Source organism: Tasmannia lanceolata, unplaced genomic scaffold (genome assembly GCF_043159265.1).
Source record: "Tasmannia lanceolata isolate RefF3 unplaced genomic scaffold, GAP_Taslan_0.1 ptg000003l, whole genome shotgun sequence".
Taxonomy (NCBI): Eukaryota; Viridiplantae; Streptophyta; class Magnoliopsida; order Canellales; family Winteraceae; genus Tasmannia; species Tasmannia lanceolata.
The window spans coordinates 19958625-19983789 of NW_027518680.1; the positions used below are offsets into that span (position 1 = coordinate 19958625).

Sequence of the window (25165 nt, forward strand, 5' to 3'; positions counted from 1 at the left end):
CCCGGATTCCCAAAAAATCGACCCGAGTTGCACCTCTAGTGTTAAAGTATAAAAAGATTAAATAACGCCATCTACAACAGCTTAAGCATTTGGCGTAATTTGTTGTTTCACATACTGAGATACCTTTCATCGGCGGAATGGTCACACAGCCTTCCATCCAATCAATGCACTTCCATAACACTTCCGACATCAGTCCAACTGATCATTGGCTGTGAAGAGCCTGCATGTTACTTCAGTGACAAAATAAACACCCAGGTCTTCTATGTATCATCAACTCACTGTTAGACTAAAAAAATCAAATGATTCACTTCCAAGTCAGGTCCAATATAACATGAGGATATCCACAAGAAAAAGAAATAGAAAAATAAGAATCCTGTAAATTCAAAACCTCAATCAACAACTGTCTCAACTCTTTCCCTCTCCTCTTTTCTCTTGCCTTGCTTTTTTTTTCTTCTCTTTTTCTACAGGGCATGTACATGATAAAATGAGGCAATAAGCATATAAAAAAGAGAGCAAAATGAAGAAACAAAGGAAAAAATAGAAAAAAAAAGGGACTACTAGTCACTGATCTTACAAGCTCCCAACTTTACTAGGATTAGGTTTGTTTGGCTTAGTCTTGGCCATGTCCACAAGATCTCCAAACAATTTATCCTCTGGCTTGGCGGGCTTGTTGGGCTGAATGTAGCTAGTAGTAGTAGTAGGCATCTGATAAGAGGAGGAGGTCATGTATCTGTTGTTATCTTGCATGGAAAACCCATACATTCTCTGTTCAAGGAACTGAGGCTGACCACCATATCCATAGCCTGAAAACTGGTTGCTTTGAATAGGCTGAGGATACATACCGCCAAGGTGGCTGCCCTGCATTAGGTGAGGATGCATTCCTCCCAGTTGGGTCGGCATCAGTTGAGGATACATGCCCGTGGCTAGTTGGTTGTTCTGTATTAGTTGAGAATGCATACCTGATAGTTGGCCACTCGGCATTGGTTGATAGTGCATACCTGTGAGCTGACCACTCTGAATTGGATGAGGATTCATACCTGCCAGCTGGCCACTCTGCATTGGTTGAGAATAAATGCCCATTGATTGGGTGTTCTGCATTGGCGGGGGTTGCATGCTTTCATATTGGTTACTTTGCACCGGTTGTGCTTCCCAGGGTGGTGGTGGAAGGGCTCCATTGCCTTCAACGCTTGCACCTGTTGAGAGAAGAAAGAGATTGGTATCGGAATGATGATTGTGGTCATTTAAAGGTGAGAGCAGTGGTTAAGCAAAACAAAGAAAAAATTCCTACCAAGCAAGAAGATCAGACAAAAAAACATTCTACAATGCAGAACTAGACAAATTAACCTCATTGCAAACATGAGCTAGGGTTTTAAGAGGACTGGATATGTTGTATCCAGTATCAGTACAGGTACGAGTGTCAGATTCCAACACGGATATCGAGTGTCGAATTCGGCAAACTCAAATGGAAAGATTTGTGGATTCGCCAAAATAGTTTAATCAATTCGCAAATTTTAAAACTTTTACACTAATAAAGTTACGACAAATAATATATTGAAAGTTTGAATAGGTACGTAAATATAATGTTTATTTCCACATAAAAACATACTATTAGGATGGAAAAAGCCCAAAACATGGGGTAATTGCAAAGTAATAGTATTATTATTAAAAAAAATAGGTAAAAGAATATAGAAGTGTCGCAAAGAATCCCAAAGTATTGTAATCCGAAACGTGTCCAACACAGGTACTTAATGATAGAATAGTCGAGTTAAGAAATTCCAGTTATCCATTTTCCTATTCAATCCTCTCATCAATCTTATAATTCCCAGTGCCACGTACCTATCATTATTTAATGTGGAAAGCAGAAACTAACCGATGTTAGGATTCGGAGCATTTGGAAATCATAAGAATCCAACATAGGAGAAGCACCAAGAATCAAAGATTTGAGATTACATTCTAAAGGTGGAACAATTGAGAAAAAGATAATGTACCATAAATGGGGGATTGTTGCTGTGGATTCATGCTCTGAGCAACCTCACCATTCCATGCAGGATTCTGACCATGGTTCAAATGGGTCTGTTGCGCGAAAGACGCCTGCTCATATGAAGGTTGCACCATATTTTGGATGCTCCCATTCGGATAAAACCCAGGCTGTGGAGGCTGCAGTGGCTGCTGGGACTGAGGTGTTGAAGGGTATGTCTGTGGTGCTGAATAAACTGGTTGAGAATCAAAGGAATTGGTAGTATTGGAATTGGTAGTATTGTTTTTCTCGGAAAACATGTCCGAAAGACCAAAGATGTCCTGTTGAGAGTTGGAGCTGGGAGTTGTTGTAGTGACAGGGACAAGAGCTAGTGAATTGGCAGTTGGTGAATTGTAATCACCACTGAGAAGGTCAATAGGGGGATCGATCTTTGCCAAAGCCAAAGAGGTTATTGCTGTACCATTTGATGCAGGAGGTGCAGGGAGAAGTAACTGCTGAAAATGGTGCTGATTTCCTGTACCTGCATTTGAAGTAGACCTGCATAGAAAAGTTTCAAATCTTATGTTCGTCAATGGCAATGGAGGAGATGGCAAGTGACCAAGGTTTTAAATGTTGGTTTCGGTCCACCGAAACCGAAATCATGTAAAATTTTGACAAAATTTTGATTTTTTTTTTTAAAATTTTCACCAAAATGTATAAAATTGCGGTGGAAATTTCAGCCATTTCTATGGAAATTTTGGTGGAAATCTTTAACATTTCGGTAGAAATTTCGTAAATAAGGGTGAAAAACGAAATTTCAAGATTTCGGGGAAATTTCAGGGAAATCATGTAAAACTCAGATTCAAGGTACCGAATATTACGGCCGAAATTTAAAATTATGCAAGTGACATCTGAAGGATATCAATATATGAAAGCATCCCAATGAGGATACTTTGAAATCTGAAATTGCACAAGATGTAGACAATATGAAAATCAGCAATATGAAAGATCAGCAGTTGGACATGAAACTCCAAATGTGAAACCTGGTTGAGTCCATTGGTTTGGCCAGGATCAGTGAATATGCATTTCTGAAAATTTTGGCAAATAAATGATCAACCGATCAAATTTTTCACGAACACAGCTTGGTTCAACAAAAGCCAAAAGCAAAAATACTCTGCTCAATCTTCTTTTATGACTTCTCATAGATAAGGGAGAGGATTTTAAAAAAAAAACTTTGAAAAATTGTTCTTCCTAGAAAATAAGTAAAAAGGATGAAACCATTTGTCCCACCTTTAAACTAGTGCTTTTATTTTTCCTATTTTTAACTGTTACTTCACCACATTTTCCCTAACTAAACTTAGTTTTACATAGATTAATGACCAACTAATGACATATACTGCAATAGTCATCAAAGTAAACAGTCTTGTGAGAAAACTCAGATTACCCCTGATCAGTCTGTGTCTTTTTATCACCAATATCTACGAGTGCTTGAGGAGGAGGTTTGGGTTTCTCTGCTCGAACAAGAGAGCCTGAAGAAATGGCATCATGTTTGATCAGTACACGCTGCAAGTCATCATTCAGTCCCAATCCTTGAATAAGCAGCTCTTCTTCCCTGTAACAAGTGAAAGAACGTTAGCACTGAATAGCCATTTTGGAAGTTGGGAATTTGAAACAAACAAAAATCCAAAATATTTCAAGACTCAAAGAACACTTCATATCCTAAATGGTGTCAAGGCATTTTTTGCAACTAGAAGAAGTATAAACATATGAGAAAATAGAAAACCTAGTGATATCCAATCACACCGACACGTGTTGGTCAGTGCTCTTTTGTTTTTGATTTTTTTAATGTAACAGAAAGAATACGCTAAAATGAGAAGAAGAAAATTACATGAGGGGCACAGATTGCCCCAAAGTAAAAACTTCTCTCATTACAGCCTCAATAGCCTCTCGAAGCACGTGGAAAAAAGGAGAAAACATTTCCTCAAACCACATCAACAATCTCATCGATTATGTGAGCTAACTGTCGTGGGCCCAAAGTACTACGGACCAGCCAAGCAATCACATCGAATGAGTCGCCTTCAATACATAGACCTCCCCCCCATCCCCTGATAAGAAAACATGCAGCCCCGTAAGGAGGGCACTTGGTTCATTAGGGCCGTTAAGGCCTACAAGGTCTGAGAACACCATTACCATATCTCCTTATCATTTCTGAAAACACCTCCCCTCCCACGGGCCCCTGGTTACCAAAGAACTGCCCATCAAAATTAAAGTTAACGGTATGATGCAGAAATCACCTACTGCTCATTTTCTAAAGAAGTCTTGCACTGTTAAGCCCAAAAAATCTTTCCGACAAGCACCCACCCAACAATCAAGCTTTTGATGTCAAGTAAAAGCCTTCCAATTGCAGAGTTTTTTTTTTCTCTTTTAGGCAAGTTCCAATTGATGTGCTTCTGTTGTAAATAATGATTTGATTTCTTTCTTTCCAGAGTGTCACACAGATGGGGGCATAAACTGAAGTACTTAGCCCCCTCTCACAAATGTAATGACAACACCAACCTTCCAAAAGAGTATGACAACACCTGTGTTAATACATATGGACAGGCCCAGGAACACCTGAAAGTCATGGGTCCTTGTTACGTAGGCTATACAAAACCATGACGATAGAGTAGTGGGGAGAAGGAGCCTTACGAAGTTGTGTTCACAAGCTGGACCACTCTTTGCTTGTACGTTCGACACTGTTCAACAAGGTCAACGATTACCTCCTGCTTGAGACCCTGAAAATCACCACTGAGATGGCTCAATAATACAATGATATGCAGAGAAAGCTAAAAGAAGGAAACGTCTCAAAAACAGCCCGAGCCTCAATTGACTTGGAACTCGGCAATTACTAATCTAGTTTAAAAGTTAAAAAAGCTTGTGATATATATTGATTTTTTGAATACTAAATTGAGATTTTGAATACATGAATGAAATTTTTTAGTGTTTCTAGTACTTCAATGAGTTTTTACCAGTTAAAAGAAAACGGAGACACCCCATTTACTTGACCTGACTCTTGATTTCATACACAAGGAGTTTCTTGGGTATGTCGAGTTAAACACTCATATGTGGTTCTAAATATGAAATCATCCACATGTCATCGGCAAAATACTGTAACAAAGGAGAACCTATTTTAAAGTTAAGAATCTCATCTACACAGACCTCTTTGTTCCCTGGATCTAAAGCATTTAGCATTTCTGCAAGGACATCCATAATACCACGAGCATTTTGAATTTCTGTTAGGCTGACCAAAGAAACAAAAGTTCAGTCCCATAGGAAAGTGTTAACAACAATAAATTAATGAGCAGTAGCACCACGATGTACAATGAAACACAGCAACTATAAGCAGAGTTTTTATATGGTGGCCGACCGTGAAATCAAGAAGGGCAGAGTGTCAAAACTCTACCCCTTGATTTTTTATCTAAGTGGAAAGTCAAAAGGGGAGGTTTGACCAGGATCAAAAATCAAGGGGCTGAGTTTTGACACTCTGCCCTTCTTGATTTCACGGTCGGGCACCATATAAATTCTCCTATAAGCATTAGTTAAATGGAAAAAGGATTCCATTGTTGTCCTAGTTACAAACAAAGCACTTAATCATTCAAAAAAAAAAAACAAAGCACTTAACATGTAACTAAAGGTAGATGAGAGAAATAGTTGCACTAGAGTACTATACATTTATGTCACAAATATTGCCGATTTAAAAAAAAACAAAAAAACGTAAAAAATGTTCATTTTTTTAATAAAAGAGAAAATTCCAAAGGGAAGTGATATATTCACCATCTTTTCTTCCTCAAACCAATCCCTCTAGCGTATTTAGGACAACTCTTTTTAAACAACAAAGGGGGTGACATGGGGAAGAAAAGGGGGAGGATGTAACATTTTTCAATCCCAAAACATGATAATTATGGAAATATCGCCAAAAAATCGCATTTTTTAAGAGTTCTATTGTGTTTTCTAGCAACATTTATGCTGTTTTTGGTGTTCTCACAAGTAAAAGACAAAAAGAAAAATTCAGAGTAAATTCCCTTTCCCCCATTTTCTCTCGAACACCCCTCAATAAATACATCCACTCCTTAACCCTAATCCAGGCGATATTTACGGACAAGGAGGAGATTTTTATTTATTTATTTGTAGTCTTCTTCTTCATTCTCCCCTCAATTTTTTATTTTTCGGGTTTGTAACTACATAAGAATTGTGATTTCTAAGGGGAAATCTCGGCAAATTTTTCATTTTTTCTCTTCTTTTTCGGGATTGCTTGAATGGAAAGAAAAGAATACTTAAATGGGTCTTTTCTTTGGTGTTTAAATGGATTTCCCTTCAGAGATTTCACCCTTCTCTGCAATTATGAAATTTCCACCTTTGTCTTCCCAGTGGGTATTTCATGATTTTTTTTTTTTTTTTTAAATCTCAAGCATTTTCTCTTCAATCTAGGATCATCTTCCATTTGATCTCTAACTAGATATATTACTTCATTTCTACATTGCATTGAAGCCGTTTTTATGTTCTTTTCCATTCAACCTGGCTTTTAATATATTTTGGATTTTTTAGAAATGGGATCGACCTAGAAAATAAATGTTTTGGATTTCCACATATGACATGTAATCCCACAGAAAATAAATGAAGGTGAGAGGAAATGGCAAAAATAAATGAAAAAGAGGTTCGTGTGCCATTTTCACAAACCCAGACCGATGAAAATAAATAGTCATGACACCAATATAGAGCTGTATAAATGTTGTATTGGCCAATACAGCCCATATCTGCCTGATAGATTTATTTAAGGGATTTCTACCTAACAAATTCTGGCAACCAGCATTATCAATCTTCATGGAAGGGAGGAGGGCCATCGTTATATGAACACAGCAACAAACAACACCCTACAATATCCAGTAGAAACAGTAGGTTGATCCCGTGTCGCATGCCACTCCAGCTGCATAGAGTTCGCTCTGGAGAGGCACAACGCCTCAGCAGAGCAGCAGCTTCGGATGGTAGGGCAGTAAATACTGAAGTGAGACCATACAGACTTTTGCCCATGGATTGAGTATAAGACCAACTCGGCATGAACTGATAACTAAGTTCAACAATGGCCAAATGCAAACCCCTACCGCTTATTATGTAAGGTAAAGAAACTATGCACGCTCTTCTCTTCTGTTCAAGATGCATGTACCTCGACCATATTGGGTCAGCGCATGCGCCTACAATATTCCTTTAGTTTTCACACTTACTGATGATGGCATTCAAATCGTATCAAAACCCTAAAAATCTGATACATGTCAGTCGATATTCTGTTTCTATCACCAGCCACAAATATTGCCTATTTTTGGCGTGAAGTGATTAATGAATGCAAAAGCAACCTGAGAGATTGCAGGGTGCGAAAATCACACTTTCTTTATACATACATAAAGGACGAGTGCTACTATTAAAAACAAGGGAGTGTGGATATCATTTCCCCATATAAATATATACATATGCGTGTGCATGTGATTGCATGTGAGTCAATAGTCACTGTGAAGAAAAAACAGAACCAACCACTGATAACTAGAAACATATAAAAAAGGCTAACTACATGAGCCATAGAGCAAGAAGGCTAAGTGATTGTTGGCTACTTAGAAACTAGTAGGGGTCTGGCAAAGTTCCATGCACCCAGCCATTACAACACGTTGATTCTTCCCAGAGAACTGTATTTGGTTTATATTTTTAAACATATACAGAGGTTCAATTCCATGCACCCATCCATTACGACACGTTGCTACTTGACTTGCAGTTTCTCTCATTGTTCTCAACCTTTGTACTTGCTTGAGAAGGTTTTTTAGTGGTTACATGATACAAAGTCGTTTCATAATTTTGAATTTGGTGATAATTCTCCAAATATCCACTCACAAAAATTACGCTTATTATTCAGGAATTTATCTACACTTTCTTCATCAAGAAAAATTGCATCTAATAAAGTTTTTTGTTTGTTTTCTAGTTTTTGGGAGTTCAAAAGGACTTTGGTGCTTGGTCGCCTCAGTTGGATCGTGTCCTAACTTCTGGCTGGGATTCGCACGTGCGGGGGGGGGGGGGGGGGGGGGGGGGGCGCGGAAGTCATTTCACCAAATCACAAAGTGAATCAGCAAGATGCTAAGAGAATTTGGATGTCAATTGATCACTCTAACAAGAAAACGGATCAGGATATGGAAAAAAATAGAGATGACAGTAGCCTTTTGTTTATTGCCAAAATTATATTTTTGATCCTACTATTTGGATATGAATCCAAGACAAACATATATTACTCAATCCACTCCAATCTCATCGTTCCAACAATGTCGGGTCCTAAGGTAAAGGTGGCCATTTAATAAGAGGCACAAACATAAAGCTTTTTTCTCACCTCCTAGGTTACTTAAGATCATGATCTCTAGATTTCTGTTTCTGATATGAGTTTGAAATTATTGGTTTTTCTCTTCAAACCATTACAAATTCAATATTCTGCTAAACAAGTACAATTTCTACAATACGCATGCATCTTCAGTTTACAAAGAAAACAGAGAAACAATCTGCAAGAATTCGGTGAATGAAAGCATCAAGCTGATTTTTCCTATGCTAATTTCCAGATCAGCTGAACTTAGCATTTAATAATTGGGTAGCAACATAAAGTGTAGTGCCCGTTGCATGCTTCCCATGCTCCCTCATGGTCGTTCACAGCTGCACACTGTTGGTGTATAACAATAGCTCCATAATCATGGTTTGAATTTCCACTGAAAACGACACATAACGACCAAAATGTTTCTATTTGTATCCCCATTGAAACACATAACGAAACAGAAGCGCATACCGAAACCAAAACTATGTGCATTAGTGGTGTGCTGTATCAGTATGTGTTTCATAAGTATATTTATATGAATTGCATGTGAAATGTAGGGTATGTATTATGTATAAATATTTTTACAAATTCCATGCAAAATATGGTGTGTACTGAATTATCAGACATGCACAACAGCGCATTTCGTTAAACCATTATGGATAGTTGTCATGCTTATGTGATGGTTTCTAAGTATGTATTTGTGTTTATTCTAGCATTTCCTAAAGTTTCATCTTAAAATTGTATCATTCGCACATGTTTCCACAGGTCTCCGTAATTTTAAAGAATTTCCTCTCAAATTTCCAAGCGAAAAAAAAATGTTTCCGTTTCCATGGTGACTGAAAGCGAAACCGAACCCGCAATTTAAAACTTCGTCTACAATAGCAGACAAGTTTTCAATTGACCTTCTAGCAATCTCAACAATAGCTATATCGATCTATCTGATTATACATGATGTGCTTTAAAGAAAGAGTTGACAATGAGGTATTAGAGTTCAAACCATAGTTACCGGAAACGCCTAATATGGGTGGGAAACGAAAATGTGTTTCCAAAATATTTCCAAAATGTGAAACAAAAAATGGAAAAACATTTCCAAAACGCATGGGAAACATATGGAAAACGTGTGGGAAACATATGAGAAACTCGTGTGAAACACATAAGAAACATATGAGAAATGCATGTGAAACATATGTGAAGTGTAAATAAAAAGTTTTGAAGAAATCACATGAAAAAAATGTGGAAAACATATTCAGAAGGAAAACAATAGTATATATAGTAATAAAAATAGAAATAAGTAAAAAAATTATGATAAAAAAATAAAAAAGTAAATAACATACATAAATCATCTACCTATTTCATGTTTCCCTTGTTTATACATGTTTCCCTTCACATTTCTCTTATCATTTCTGAAATTTTCTAGCACATTTCCTAAAACATTTCTCAATTCATTTCTTATATGATTTTCTATCACTTTCTCATTTCTCCTCTATTCCTTTCCCCATGTTTCTCATTTTCGTTTCAAATTTCGCTTCCCGAATTCGTTTCTTAATCTGGTAAGGGTTCAAACTCCTAAAAACACCCCAAAATTTCAGTAGCCAGAAAACATAGGTCAAAAATGAAAACAAAAGCAAAATGAAATCTTTTAATCAAACATACTGATAAAATTATGAACATAATTAATTCCACGTGACTAGGGAAAAAATCATTCTTCAGTACCTCATTTTGAAAATTAGAGTTGCAGAGCAAGTAAACCAATTATGAGATAGTTGTGTAGAATACACACGTTACTCAGTTGAATTTGCATAGGGAACAAATAAACTTATAATGGATACATGGTTAGAGAAGGATCAAGTTGGTGTACCTCAAATTTGGGAAATCAGAACCCGTGGAAGACTCAGGTGCGTCTTGACGGTAATCAGGACTACGTGATGATTGAGTATAAGTTGACAGAGGTTGTGTCTGAGGAGGAGTAAATATGGGTGTAGACCTCTCAGTTCTTTGAGGAAATACTGCTCCCACACGCTGAAACACAAATCAAAAAATTTATCTAATTAAAAGAAAAACATTACAACTCTTCATCATTGTGTGTACACGAAGCTTCTGCAAACCAAGAAATGAAGGGGATCCTTTCTTTAGTTATGACTACGGTTCTCACATTACGGAAAGTCAAAGGCAGCACAAATGAGCAATTATAACCTCTGCTATGATGTTTATTTCGTACAGCATTATACGAAAAGCTAAATATTCAAAACATTTTCCATCAAAATCAGTGCTTAACTCCTTGCCTTAGAAAATTATGGTAAATAAATTCTTCCAGAGGAATGATAGAATGAAGGGCGCCCTTGCAAAAATCAGCTTCAAGGGCACCCCTATTGGTTGATTTCTGCAAAGTCAACACGGTTTCCACTTTTTTAGGAGCCATCCACTTTTTTCGGCATCACCTTTAATTGACTTTGCAGAAATTAACCAAAAGGGAAGCCCTTGAAGCCAATTTTTGCAAGGTCGCCCTTCATCCTATCATTCCTCATTCTTCCAAACATCAAACCATAATGAAAAGCTGAAATGGGATTAACTCCTTGCCTTTGAGAATTATGCAAAATAAAATCTTCCAAACACCAAACCCTAGGGCTTACCAACAGCTCCTGGTATGCAGCATAGTATTGTGGATATCTTGCCCTTGGCCCACCAAAAGCTTCTTGCCATGTATCTATTAGAATCAGTATCTTCTCCCTGACATGCAAATCAGGCTGCGGGCATGCAGTAAACAAGATCAAGAAAGATTTTCAAGAGGAAATAAATTGAGAAAAAGAGAGAGCCAAAAATTGCATAAAATATTTTAACCTTCTTTTTAACTATCTTCACCATCTCATGCAGGATATCTTTCTCCGCAACATGCATATGAACAATATCTCCGCAATTCTTTATCAATGTCTCCAACAGCTGGAATATGGCATAAAATATATATTATCATGCTGTAATCAGATTGAACTGTTGGCAATGGCTTCATGTCCACACAACATATACAAAGGATATTTTTTATCTGTCTTAAATTCATAAAATAAATATACACTTTTAAGGCCCCTATTGATATCATTTCCAGAAAATCAACAATGCAGAGGCATATATCTTCTTCAAGGTTTTAAGTTTCGGTTTCGGTTTTTGTTTCAGTCATCAGCAAAATGGAAACATTTCAGTTTCAGTGCGAAATTTCAGCCGAAATTTTGTAAATCTTGGAAATATTTCGGTACGAAATCACAGCCGAAATCCAGGTAAGATTCTTCGCCACTGGTTTTTCTTTATATTTTTTTGTCGCTTCTTAGAAATATCTTGAAGGAATCTCGTTCTTCTTCTCTATTCTGTGTGGAGTCGATTTTGTCAGGGATTCTGTCGAAATGTCGACAAAAACTTTGCTTTGTTTTTATATGAAAATTTGTATGTTTAGCATATTTTGATCGAAATATTAATTTAATACCGAAATTTTGGGAGACCAAAATATTAACGAAATACCGAAATTTCACGAAAAATCCCAAAATTTCAGGTTAAATCTTGAAATTTCGGGCGACATTCCAAAATTTAGGATGAATCTTGTAATTTTCTGAATCCAAGTGGGTATCGCTTCGGTGGCCACCGAAATCGAAATATTTTGGTCATAACATTTCGTTTTGGCCGAAATTTAAAACCATGGCCTTCTTTTTTCTTTTTTTTTGAATGGCAAAGATTTCATTAAAAGGATCAAGATGGTCAATTACAAGAAATCAGAAAATGGAAAAAAGATACAAAGGGAACATAAAAGAAGCAAATAGAACACGAACTCAGGGTGGGAGGAAATCAAACAGTTCAATATCATCCAACTGTACCCCCTCCCTGGCAAGCCTATCCACCACCTCGTTCCCAGATCTCCTGATATGACGAAATGTAATGGAATGGTTTCCAATGATGTCCTTAATCTCTTCAAAATAATCAGCAAATCTCCAAGGAAAAATACGGGAACCATACAACCATCGGATAACATTAAGGGAATCTCCCTCAACCATGATTCTATCGAACTCATCATCCCTCAGAAATTTGATCCCTTGATGCACAGCCCGAGCCTCAGCCTCATTTGAGTTAGCAACTCCAATTGGGCCAGAAAAAGCCCACTTCACCAAGCCCTCCTCATCTCTAAAAATACCCCCTATGCCAGCCGGCCCCGTGTTACCAATGCTTGAGCCATCAAAATTTAATTTTAAGCACCCATTAGGAGGTGGAACCCATGCTTCAATAATTTTAGGCCTAGATTCCAAACTAAAACAAACCTCTTGCCAACCATACAACAAATCAAAAGCTGAGACAAATCTAAAAGATGAAGAAGATTTAGCCCACGAGATAGTAAGGGCGATAGTCTTATTAAGAAGAAAAGAAGCCCTCTTTGACCTACCTTTGAATATCCTTGCATTTCTCTCCTTCCATAATACCCAAAGAACCGCGAGGAAAGAAATATTCCAAAGGATCTTACCCTTCTTCCTCCAAGGGCACATTTGCCAACACTCAAAGAGTGAACTAAGGGAACAAGGAAATAACCAAAATATACCAAAACGTTGCAAAATACCACTCCAAATCTTTCTGGCCATGGAACAATGAATAAATATATGATCGACTGACTCACCAGCTTGAATGCAAAGAGCGCAATGATCAACGATGCCCATCTTCCTCTTCCTTAGGAAATCCACCGTCTGAATCTGAATCTGATGTAAGAGTGCTGCCCCAAACAAAAACACCAACCCTAGGGGGAGCCTGAATAGACCAAACCTTTGCAATAGTACATACTATACGGCAATGAACGAGATGTTGATAATAGGATTTAACAGAGAATTCTCTAGAAGTATCCCAAATCCAAACCCTTGTATCAACACCATTCTTCTTTACATAACAACTTTCCCGAAATTCAAGCCAGTAACTCCCTGTCAAAGAAATTTCTTCTAAAAGAAGGCAACCACACAACCCTGTCCTCCCGTCTCACAAAAGAATCTTTAACCAAAACTTCTGAAACAGCGGCAACCGCAAATAATTCCGGAAACATATCTTTCAATGCCATCGAAGAACACCATTTATCAAACCAAAATTTACCCCCAGATTGTACTCTAAATCTAGTACCTTGGACAAATAATTGCTTATAACTGATAATATCTCTCCACACCGTCCGCCCTTTATGCCTGTCATAGGATACCCAATGCCCCACTTGAGACCCATACTTACAGTCAATGACTTTGACCCAAAGTTGAGATTCCTCCTCGCCATACCTCCAAAGCCATTTGCCCAATAAAGCCTCGTTAATTTCTTTAATCCTTCTAATACCTAAACCCCCAGCCTTATAGGGTTTACATACATCCTCCCAAGCAACCATGGCCTTCTTATAACTATCTAATGTCCTTAAATAATATTCCCAGATTTAATCTTCAATCTATACACTAATATCGACATCCATGACACTTGCAATTAATACCCCATTAACTTTTCAACTCAATATCATTATCTATTGCCAAAAATGTAGAAGATGAGCAGGAGTAGAACACTAATATTCTTCGCATCACTTTAGCACACTGTGACAGGACAAGAAGATACAAACTGCCCATGATCATCCCAAACGTGACATCTAAACGAGATCAGGATCATCAGTAGCTGCCAAGGAGCTCACTGAAATGAGGTAGGCTGGTGTTATAAAGACATAATCGTTCTTATAAATGACGATATAAGCCCATAATTTAATTCACTAAAAAAGTAATAGCCAAATAAATCAAGCTCAAGCAGCGTCTATGAGTTACAACCTAACTGTTCAACTCTTTGTATGGTACTATCACATCCTCAAAACTACAAATAGTCAGTATGACAGCGCTTCAAGAAATAAGTGGCAACTTAGTGTGCATTCTTAAACCACTCTAGGAGCGATTCTTTTTTTATACAAAGAATGAAAAATAATAAAAATCCACATTCTTTAATCATTCTCAGGAGATTTTATATGGTGTGTGTGGCCATATGGTCCAGTATTTTTCAAAAAGTACTGTGCGGCGCACTTGATAGGATGATCCAAACCAATCATTTGTTGGGCCACAACGTAAATAGGATGTGCCCCAAAAAACATTTCCATAGGATGATCCTAACCCTCCGGTCTATAGAGGGACTAGACATTATGGAAACCTCTATAGATCGGAGGGTTAGGACTTAGGATCATCGTATGGAAATGATTTTTGGGGCACAACCTATTTACGTTGTGGCCCAACAGATGAATGGTTCGGATCATCCTACCAAGTGGGCCGTACAGTACTTTGTTGAAAAATACTGGACTGCAGTGCCACATTCTTATAGAAAATGACTATATGCCTTTTTTTCTCTCAAAATGTCCAAAATACCCCTATTCATCAAAAAATGACCAAAACACCCTTATCTCATAAAAAAGATCAAACACCCCTAATTCATAGAAATTAGAAAATGACCAAAATTTTCCTCGTGAAAAATTATCAAACTACCCTTCTCATAGAAAATGATCAAAATACCCCTACCCCGTCAAAAATGAGCAAATCAACAACATTTTATAGAAAATAATCAAAATACTCCTATTCCACGAGGTCGGGGTATTTTGGTTATTTTTTGAGTTAGGGGTACTTTGGTTATTTTCTATAAGTCTTTTTTTTTTTCAATGGTGAGGTAGGAGTATTTTGTTAATTTCTATGTAATAGGAGTGTTTTGGTCATTTTCTATGCAATACCTTATCTAATGGAAAATGACCAACATACCATTATGGAAATGGCTAAAATACCCTTATCTCATAGAAAATATTTCCATAATGGTATGTTGGTCATTTTCCATTAGATAAGGTATTGCATAGAAAATGACCAAAACATTCCTATTACATAGTAAATTAACAAAATACTCCTACCTCACCATTAAAAAAAAAAGACTTATAGAAAATAACAAAATCACTAAAATACACTTATATCATACAAAATGACCTGAATTTCCTTATATAGAATGACCAAAATGCCCTTATCTCAAACAAATGACCAAAATACTCCTATCTCATAGAAAATGACCAACAATCCCGTAGAAGATGACCAAAAGATGCTTATCTTATAGATAATTACCAACATACTACCATCTCTTTGTTAATCTGCATAATATACATGATAAGAACAATAATATCTTTACATGAGAGGAAGATAAGGCTCATATAAGAGAGCCTCAAACCCCTCCGTTAGCTAGGATATTAGCTATATCTTTTTGCCTTCCATGGTATTACAAAAGAAAACATCTAGTCGACATCAAATGTCATAGACTTACATGATAAGAACAATAATATTTTTACATGAGAGGAAGATAAGGCTCATATAAGAGAGCCTCAAACCCCTCCGTTAGCTAGGATATTAGCTATATCTTTTTGCCTTCCATGGTATTACAAAAGAAAACATCTAGTCGACATCAAATGTCATAGACTTGCTCGATGTAACTATAATAATTTTGGGTTTCTCACTGTCAGATAGTCACTGGTTAACGGCTTCTTTAATAAACATTAATTATTTTTTTCTAATACCATGTTTCTATAAAAATAGATGATATGCATTAAGTTTCATTGTGGAAAGATATACATGTAGTTCATACACAGTTTTAACATATTTGTTGACCTATGTCGATGGCTTCATCATGGTTGCATGAAAAATCTTCTTCGACAGTGTTTGGCACGTACACGGTACATCCCACAAATTGGTACTCCACAATCAATCTTTAATTAGGTGATAGCAGAACGTGATTCTGTTCCAAAAAATAGAAAACTTGATTTTTAGATGTAAGCTACAAAACGTGATTCTGATAGTGAAAGCACTCCAAAGAATGAGAAGCGAGTCTTGCCTCCAAAACAAGAATCAAGAAAATGGTTAAAGAATGCAAGCTTAGATGGTAATCGTTCGAAAAAATCTGTCGCGTTTGTGTTGTGCTAGGATTTGTAACTTTTGTTTAAACATGCCAAACTTTGGTTAAGCTGACGAATATCAGGTAAAAACCAAGGTAGAACTGGCCAGAGTAGATGCCAGTAATGAAGAATGATAAGATTTTATGCAAAAAAATGACGAATGATAAGGTGGTTAATAATGATAACAACAATCAAAGCCACAACCAAGAATATTTATGCTTGGTTAAACTGGGAAAATAATCAGGTACACAATTAGAAGCTTCCAAAGTAAGGAAAACCAAAGATGAGAAAAACTGATAAAGAGGCAAGTAGTTTTGAAGATGACTGACACTTGTTGTGTCCTAAAGCTGGGAGCCATATGTCATAGATCTACATGATGCAATAGATAATATAAAATGAAAAATATAATTTATCGTTAAAAACAACATAGATTCAACATATACGAATTCCAGTGAATGAAAAAAATAAACAAATTTCTGAAAATCATGATGCCATTTCCCTTTAAGCAATAACAAACAAAACAACAAGGGTTGATATGGCCTCGAAAAACGATACAAAATAGCAAAAGGATCAATAACAGGGCTATAGATCCCACCCCAACCATTCAATAGGAAAAAGCCAAACATAGTAAAAGGCATCAAGATCCAATCTCACCCTCACCCCACCAAAACAACGTTAGAGGAAGCTCATTCCCCACCACCAGCCTTCACCAAAAAAAAAAAAAAGAAAGAGAGAAAGAAAAAGGGGTCCAAATATGAGAGTAGGGCCTATTAGAAGTGCTTTAGACATTTCTTTTGTTAACAGGAGCATATTGGTCTTATAGGGGACAGTTTGGCTCCGATTAATGTGCTTCAAGCCTTCAACATATCTTTAAAAACTATTCTCAGCTGGTTTTCACACTTCATCTTCTTGAATCCAAATGCTTTCAGCTGTTCCATTTTACAAGGAATTGATTGTAAGTGCCTCATCATGGCCAATGGCCTACGTGTCAAGGACATCTTCAATTTCTTCCCTAATTTTCTTTAGAGGCTGCTCCTTTCGTTCTTTAATATACGTTACTTCAACACGTCCCACACAATCATAAAACCCGATATGTTAATGATAGGACTAGCATTAAGACCATTAGGAAGCTCTACCAAATGTTCATACGATGCCACTTTCTTCAAGATCTTGCATGGCCAGAACTCCTTCACTTGTAAATTGTTGTAGGGACATTATGGATATCATTCCTTATGCAGTAAAGCCTGACTTTAACACCACGTTAATAATCTTTCCCCGTCGAAGCAAATCAGTACCTCCATTGATCTATTTTGTGGCCTTCCCTGCACCTTGTTTTTATTCCTTCCTTTCAGATCTTAGCACTACCAACCGAAACTCTTTTCTTCGACACCGTTCCGAAGTTTAGCAATTAAGTCTAGTTTGAGTTGGATTTCAGCCACTCTATTTTGCCTCATGACGACGGTATGCCCAGCCCCCATGCATGCGACCGAAGCACCTCTTTCAACAACAACAGATCTAGCAGCCTCAAAAAGAAAGTCGTTTATCGCATTTGATATCGCATTTGAAGAGAGCCCTAGTAATCATATTGCACCAGAGGACCGTGAAAGTTCAGTTAGCTCTTCCCGTCCCGATGCGCCTTGCCTTCTTCCCGATCTTCTTTGGTTGTTGCCAACCCCCGTGACAAAGGCTATCGATCGACTTTACTTAGTAAACCGAATCACAATGGATCGAAATCCTCCTTTTCCTTCCAATTAGTAAGATTCCCCGGTGTGGCCGGCTCTGACTACATGGGAACAGATCCTTCTTCCTCGGAATCGTTTTTATCCCTCCTCTCTCCTTCTTCTCTTTCAATCCGATCATCTCTCATTCCGGAATAGACTCCACAAATCTTTTGAATGTTTTTTTTTAAAGAAACTTCCACGTAGTCTTAACTCTGCCAACCCCTAAGGAGTAGACCAAGGTAGAAAGGGTGGAAAGAAGATTGGATACATGGAAAAGAAACCTCGTCTCCAGGGGTGGTAGAATCACTCTCACTAAAGCTATCCTGGCAAATATCCCTATCTACCAAATGTCGGTCTTCAAATGTCCCATGAGTGTGTTTACAAGAATTGAAAAAATCCAAAGGCGGTTCTTATGGGGGGGGATCCAATGATAAGAGGGGGTTCCCTTGGCGAATTGGAAAGAAGTGTGCAAGCCTATAAAAAAAGTGGAGGACTTGGGTTTAGAAGGATAAAGGAAATGAACATTTCCCTTTTTGGTAAATGGCTTTGGAGATTTGGAAAGGAGGACAACCAACTATGGGTTAAGGTAATTGAAGCTAAATATGGTGCTACTCCAGGTCATTGGGTATCAGAGGATAGATTCAGATGCTTGGGCATGACGATTGGAGGGACATTCTAAGGTTTAGGCACTTGTTTGAGGCTGCCATCAGATTCGGAGTGTATGAAGGAAATAGAATTCGGTTTAGGCTAGATAAATGGTGTTCTAATCAATCTCTAAAGGATATGTTTCCAGAACTATTTGTAATGGCGATTAACAAGGAGGGATTTGTAAAGGATCACATGGAAAAAAGGGGAGAAAAGGTGGTATAGGACCCACTATTCCAAAGGAACTTCTTTGATTGGGAGATCGCTTCCATTGCTAGGCTTTTGGAAGTGATTGAAGAGGGATATGCAAAGCATGATGAGGAAGATAAAAGGGTTTGGATCTGGAATTCATCTGTAGCCTACACTGTAAAGTCTTTCTACCAAGGTTTGCACCTTTGGATGGACAGCATGTCGTGGAAGAATCCAACGTGTGGACTTCTTAAGAAAGAGGAAAATGCTAATCGTAGATCATTGTGCCTTATGCATTGGGGCGGGAGAAATAGCTACTCACCTACTTCTCCATTGCATAGTGGCTAGGGAGGGGTATGGAGCAAGCTTCTTAGTCGTTTTGGCATACATTGGGTATTCAATGAAAACCTTATTGATCTTCTTCAACCTTGGTTGGCAGCCACTTGGAAGAAAAATGGAAAAATTTTGTGGAATGTCTTCCTAATTACTACAATTTGTGTTCTTTGGAAGGAAAGAAATGCAAGAGTATTCAAAGGGCACTCTAGAGGCCCTGCATTCTTATTCATCAAAGTGATTGCCCTCACGATCTATTGGGTGAAATCACTTCCTCCCTTTAGATTCGAGTCTGCCTATGATCTATGGGAAGGATGGAGGGAAGTTTGTTGGAGTGTGGAGAAGAAACAAAAAGTAGTTCAGAATTGGTAACCCACACTTCCCGGCTTTCTAAAGTTAAAGTTCGATGGATCAAGTACGGGGAATCCGGGTTCGGTCGGAATTGGCGGGGTGCTAAGAAATAATCAAGGGTAAGTAGTTTGGGCCTACGCTGGTCCTATTGGGGAGGCAGATGATATGGAAGCCGAGGCTCTTGCAACTTATCAGGGTCTTAAACTTTTGGTGGAGACTAGAGTAAATAATGTGGTGGTAGAAGGGGATTCTTTTAATGTCATCAAGTGGTTTGAAGGGAACCAAAATCATCCGTGGAGATTCGATAGGCTTTTTAGGAGATGTTCGATTGGATGAGGACTTCAGAGTTTGTGTTTATGCACGTTCACCGTTCGGCAAATGAGGTGGCTGATAGACTTGCTAGGGAAGGAGTGTCAAAAGAGTCTTTGGATATTATTTATTCTCTTCCTCCATGACTCCATTTTGTTTGTTTGTTTTTATCAGTCCTCCTTTGTTGTTTCCTCTACTTTGTAATTTCACCATCTCGGTCCTTTTAGCAATAAATTAGCGATCATTCAAAAAAAGAAAAAAAAAACTTCGACGTCGTCATTTGATCTACCGTGTGATGGTAATTGTACTAAATCAAGGATGTGATTAGGATAAAACACATAAGCCACCTAAATTAGAGTTTTCCAATACTTCTACTAGCAGAACTATTGTATGCAAACTCCACTTGAACTATAAATTTGAGGCACGATTTAACAAGCTCTCTCACTAAATATCAACAAGTTTCCCAAGCTCTAATTAACGACTTCCGCTTGCCCATCCGGCTGCACTAAAGTATGCATCGTAATCAGTTTATGTGATCAATAGCTGAGCAGTTACAGCGAAAGCTCTTCAAACGTCGCAAAGATGTCTGGATAGCTGGGAACAACTAATTATTTCTACCCTTCTTTCCCAGATTATACACACAGTAACTAACATGTGATCAAAGACTAGATGCAATAGATATAGTTGATTGTAGCTGTTTTTTCACAATAAAAGATCAATGCAGACATGAAATATTTAATTTGTCAGAAGAGATTATATATATGATGAATGCTAAACTCAGGGGCACCCCCTTGCATAGGCACTTTAGTGACTTTCAATCAATGGGGGCGCCCTTTCATCTCATCTATGCAAGGGGCGCCCGAGTTTCGCATTCCTCATATATAAATTAGTTTCATGCTTTGACATAAGGTTAGCGAAGGAAATAACAGTGAAGAATTGCAAGGTTCATGCATACTTATAACCATACAAAAAATAGTAGTTCTCACCGTGAGAGCGAGAAGTTGAATCTTTGGATTCTTATTTCCAAGGCGCTTTTTAAGGCCTTTTACGACATCCTTCGCTTGCCTGATTAACTAAAAACAATGAGAAACTGATAACAATTTAAAAGGCAAACAAGAAATAACAACACCATTAGCATAGCTGCAGAGGAATTGTGAACATAGGAATAGTGACTATCTCTAGCTACGCAAGTGAATAAGATGTCAGTTATATAGTTAGAAAGAATGCATACGCAATCATTATTTCCAAAAAAAATAACACCATCACCATCACTAGCATAGCTCAACTCAACTCAACTAAGCCTTTGTCCCAAACTAGTTGGGGTCGGCTAAATGAATCCTTTAGAAAATTTTCATGAAGAAGGTGAAAGAATCAACCGACTCAAATTGACTAAGTCTAATCCCGACACTAGTTGGGTTCGTATGCGCAGATCACTTTCTTCCATTCTCTCCTATTCAAGGTCATGAAATGAAATGTTTTTCACAGCCTCTCCCAAGCCAGGATAAAGGAGGGGGGTTGGCATCAGGTAGGCAGCCGAACGTAAATTTTGCCACTCTTCTATGAAATGAATCACTAGCATAGGCTGCATAGCTATAGAGGAAATATGAAAGTAGGAAGACTGACTAGCCTTTTATTTTTATTTTTTTTATGGTATGAATACTGACTATCACTAGCCATATACTTGAATCAGATGTCAGTTACACAGTTAGAATGTATATGGGACCATTATTTCCGTGTAGCCTGCTCTACCAAAACTGCAGAAATCAGATTATCATCTGGTTGGTGCCTTCACAGTATTACAAAGCTAGAAAATTGATTAAATATAGTAAAACCAATAACAGGTAACTGGCAGTAATCCAGTGTTACATGACATGTATGAGTGAAGTGTCCTGATGACATAACTAAAAGTGTAATGTACCAGCATAGAAAAATGAATGAATATTTCTAATTGATTATTTCTTTGTTTACAGCTTTCCAACTGCAATTCGTTGGAATTAAGTTGATAACTGATACTGTTTTTACAAGTCTCCTGATTTATATTATTCTCTAGGAATTTTGATTTACTTGTTAATTTAAGTAAAAAGTCAACAAAATTGGACAAAGATCACCATTCTAAGCATAAAAGCAAAATAAAATAAATATATAGAAAATCATTCAAAAAACGAATAGAAAGCTCATGTAGAGAAATCACCAACAGATCTGGCATAATGTCCAACTTGGTTAGAGCAGTAATGAGATATGCAATTTAGTCGAGCTTTTTCTCAGAAATGAGATATGCAATTTAGCAAGTAATATAAAAAAGAAATGGTTACATAAAAGAAGTGGAAAACAACAAAAGAGACCAGAAGTTTTAAAATGCTCGGTTTTGTTAGAAAGGTTTTGTTAAGGGGGGGTTAGCCGTGCGCAACTTCGGTGCACTATGTAGGACTTGGAGAATACCCCCTTAATCGGAGAGACTTTTCCCCTCCACTTTCAAATGTAGCGGTAGTCAGGAGGGAGGGATTTTCACATAAAGAGTCTCCTAAATTCCAGGCGCTTTACAAAAAAGGCGAGATGCAAATTCCGTCGAAAAGGGTGGAACTTGAGAAACCTAGTGCCTGCGCTAGTGTGACATGTGGCACCCCCACTATATTCTCTCCCATTCAACGTTTATATTTGCTTTTACTGGATTACTAAAAAATTGTTGGATTTAAGAGTTTTAATTAATTAAGACTCCTCCCAGATAAGTGATAAAGAGTTTGTGGTTGGCATGATAAGTAGGATTGATTTAATTGGTTGATCTTATCTACTCAACCGATCTACTTGATGTAAGATTTACTCTGTGCATTGCACGGGTTTGCAACTAGTTTCATATAATAATCGGACTTATATGATGGGTGGCCATGAAAACAAGTGAAGTCTGGAAAGTATGGTACGGCCCACTCCATATGATGATCCAAACCGTCCCCAGAACTTAAATAGGTTGTGCCCCAAAAATCATTTCCATAGGATGATCCTAACCCTCCGATCTGTAGAAGATTCCATAAATGATTTTTAGGGCAATACATATACAGATCGGAGGGTTAGGATCATCCTATAGAAATGATTTTTGTGGCACAACCTATTTAAGTTCTGGTCTAATAGATGGACGGTTTGGATCATCATATGGAGTGGGTCGTACCATACTTTCCCGACTTCATGTGTTTTCACGGCCACAAATCATATAATCGATATATGTGAGTAGAAATATTTCGACCCATTTTAGTGGGACCCAAAACTTGGAATCTTCAATCACTTTGAAATCCCTGTTTGAGGAGTCACAGGGATTCCTAGAGTGACCAATCCCCTGGACTTTCCCAGAATATCCCGTAGTCCCAGGCATTCCCAGAGTTACCAACAAGCCCGCGCGACAAACCCCCCCCCCCCCCCCCCCCCAAAGTTTTGTCCAGAAAAGGTTTTGTCAAGAAAAGGTTTTGTTAAGTAATTAGAAAGCTCAGTTCTGCATAAAGGCATTGATGTACTCCCAAGAAGGGTTTACACACTAAAATCGAGAATTTATATGATGGGTGGCCGTGAAAACACATGAAGTCTAAAAAAGTAGGTACGGCCCACTCCATATGATGATCCAAACCGTTCATTTGTTTGGGCACAACGTAAATAGGTTGTGTCCCAAAAATCATTTTCATAGGATGATCCTAACCCTCCGATCTATAGAATATTCCATAAATGATTTTTGGGGCACTCCATATTCAGATCAGTTCAGATCAGAGGATTAGGATCATCCTATGGAAATGATTTTTGGGGCACAACGTATTTCAGATGAACGGTTTGGATCACCGTATGGAGTGGGCCGTACCTACTTTTTTAGACTTCACGTGTTTTCACGGCCACCCATCATATAAATTCTCCACTAAAATCAGTCCCGAAATTTTTTCGAAACTGGTCAAATAATCAGAGATGTGAATAACCTATCATAGGAGAGAATGGAAGAAACTGATCCATGTGGACGAACCCAACTAGAGTCAGGAATAGACTTAGTCAATTTGAACCGGGTAGATCCTTTCACCTTCTTCATGAAAATTTTCTAAAGGATTCATTAGCCGCCCCCAACTAGTTTGGGACAAAGGCTTAGTTGAGTTGAGTTGTGAATAACCTATCACATGACTATTATAACATGAAACAGTACCCAAAACTACCAATTTAGCCAGGAAGTACTACAAAAAATAAACGGTTACATAAAAGAAGTTAAAAACAACAAAACAGCCCAAAGGTTATAAAATGCTAGCATTGAGAAGAGGTTTTGTTAAGCAATTAGAAAGCTCGGTTCTGCATAAAGGCATTGATGCAATCCCGATAAGGGTTTACACACTAAAATCAGGTCAAAGAATGACTCTGGTTATCAAATGATTGAACAATCAAGATCAATTTAATTATGATACAAAGCACGGTTTAAAATTTCAGTTTCGGTATCAGTTTCGGACCCCTGTAATTTTGAAATTTCGACCGAAATTTCAAAATTTCGGTCGAAATCCATTACAATAAATAAAAGCCTATTTTATTCAATATTAAATTCCGGCCGAAATTACCAAAATTTCGGCCTCGGTAATTTCGGTCGAAATTTCGGTCGAATATTAAAAAAAAAAAAAACAGGTTTTTTGGTTGAAATTTCGGAAAAAACAAAATTTCGCCTGAAATTCTGAAATTAAATTTCGGCCGAAATAAAATACCGTTTCGGATAAGTGTCATTTCGGTGTCAGTCTCCACCGAAATCCGAAATTTCGAATTTCGGTCGAAATTTAAAACCATGATACTGAGTTTACATTCATAAAAAGTATTCCTGAATAATTTTTGAAACAGATCAAACAATCGGAGATGTGAATAACCTATCACATGACTATTATAACAGGAAACAGTATTCAAAAACTACCAAAATAATATAACTAGGATAGATAATCAGAGATTAAGCAAGAATAAATACACATTAACAAAAATACACACATCCATATTTAGAGAAGATGGAAGGGAGAATATGAGATTCACTTTTTTTTCTTTTTTTGAATGGTAGAATACGAGATTCACTTACGAGTAGGAAAATCTCCTAGATCCAACCAAGCATCACTAAGAATCTATGTTTTGGAAGAGACAACCAAGAAGAGAGTTGCTTTCTCTTTCTTCAAAACAAAATAAAATCTCCTCAAATTTGTGGGTCTTGACCCCCCTATAAAACCCTGTATAAAGTTGGTGAAAAAAACACAATTATCCCTCACTTAGGTCCCCTCCTTTAATATAGACCAATACCCTTTTATCTCCAACTAGAATAAAATTTAAATTAAAGAAAAGACTAACTAAACTCAAAACTCAAGAAGGCCCTT

The 25165-nt window shown here is 37.5% G+C and overlaps 1 protein-coding gene across 2 annotated transcripts in view; it reads right to left on the reverse strand.

Annotated features, from left to right (window-relative positions):
- Positions 1-281: 281 nt before the first annotated feature.
- LOC143853541 (TOM1-like protein 9) overlaps positions 282-25165 on the reverse strand; it is a 31676-nt gene continuing 6792 nt past the window's right edge. The window contains exons 2-11 of one of the 2 annotated variants that reach the window (XM_077363352.1): positions 20801-20879; positions 11169-11267; positions 10961-11074; positions 10189-10349; positions 5156-5237; positions 4646-4731; positions 4514-4570; positions 3402-3569; positions 1989-2515; positions 282-1193 (exon numbers count right to left, since the gene is read on the reverse strand). In XM_077363352.1, the coding sequence (XP_077219467.1) occupies positions 571-1193; positions 1989-2515; positions 3402-3569; positions 4514-4570; positions 4646-4731; positions 5156-5237; positions 10189-10349; positions 10961-11074; positions 11169-11267; positions 20801-20879 (1996 nt within the window). In that variant the 3' untranslated portion in view covers positions 282-570. The remainder of the gene's footprint in view (positions 1194-1988; positions 2516-3401; positions 3570-4513; positions 4571-4645; positions 4732-5155; positions 5238-10188; positions 10350-10960; positions 11075-11168; positions 11268-20800; positions 20880-25165) is intronic. The other variant, XM_077363359.1, reaches the window with a different exon arrangement.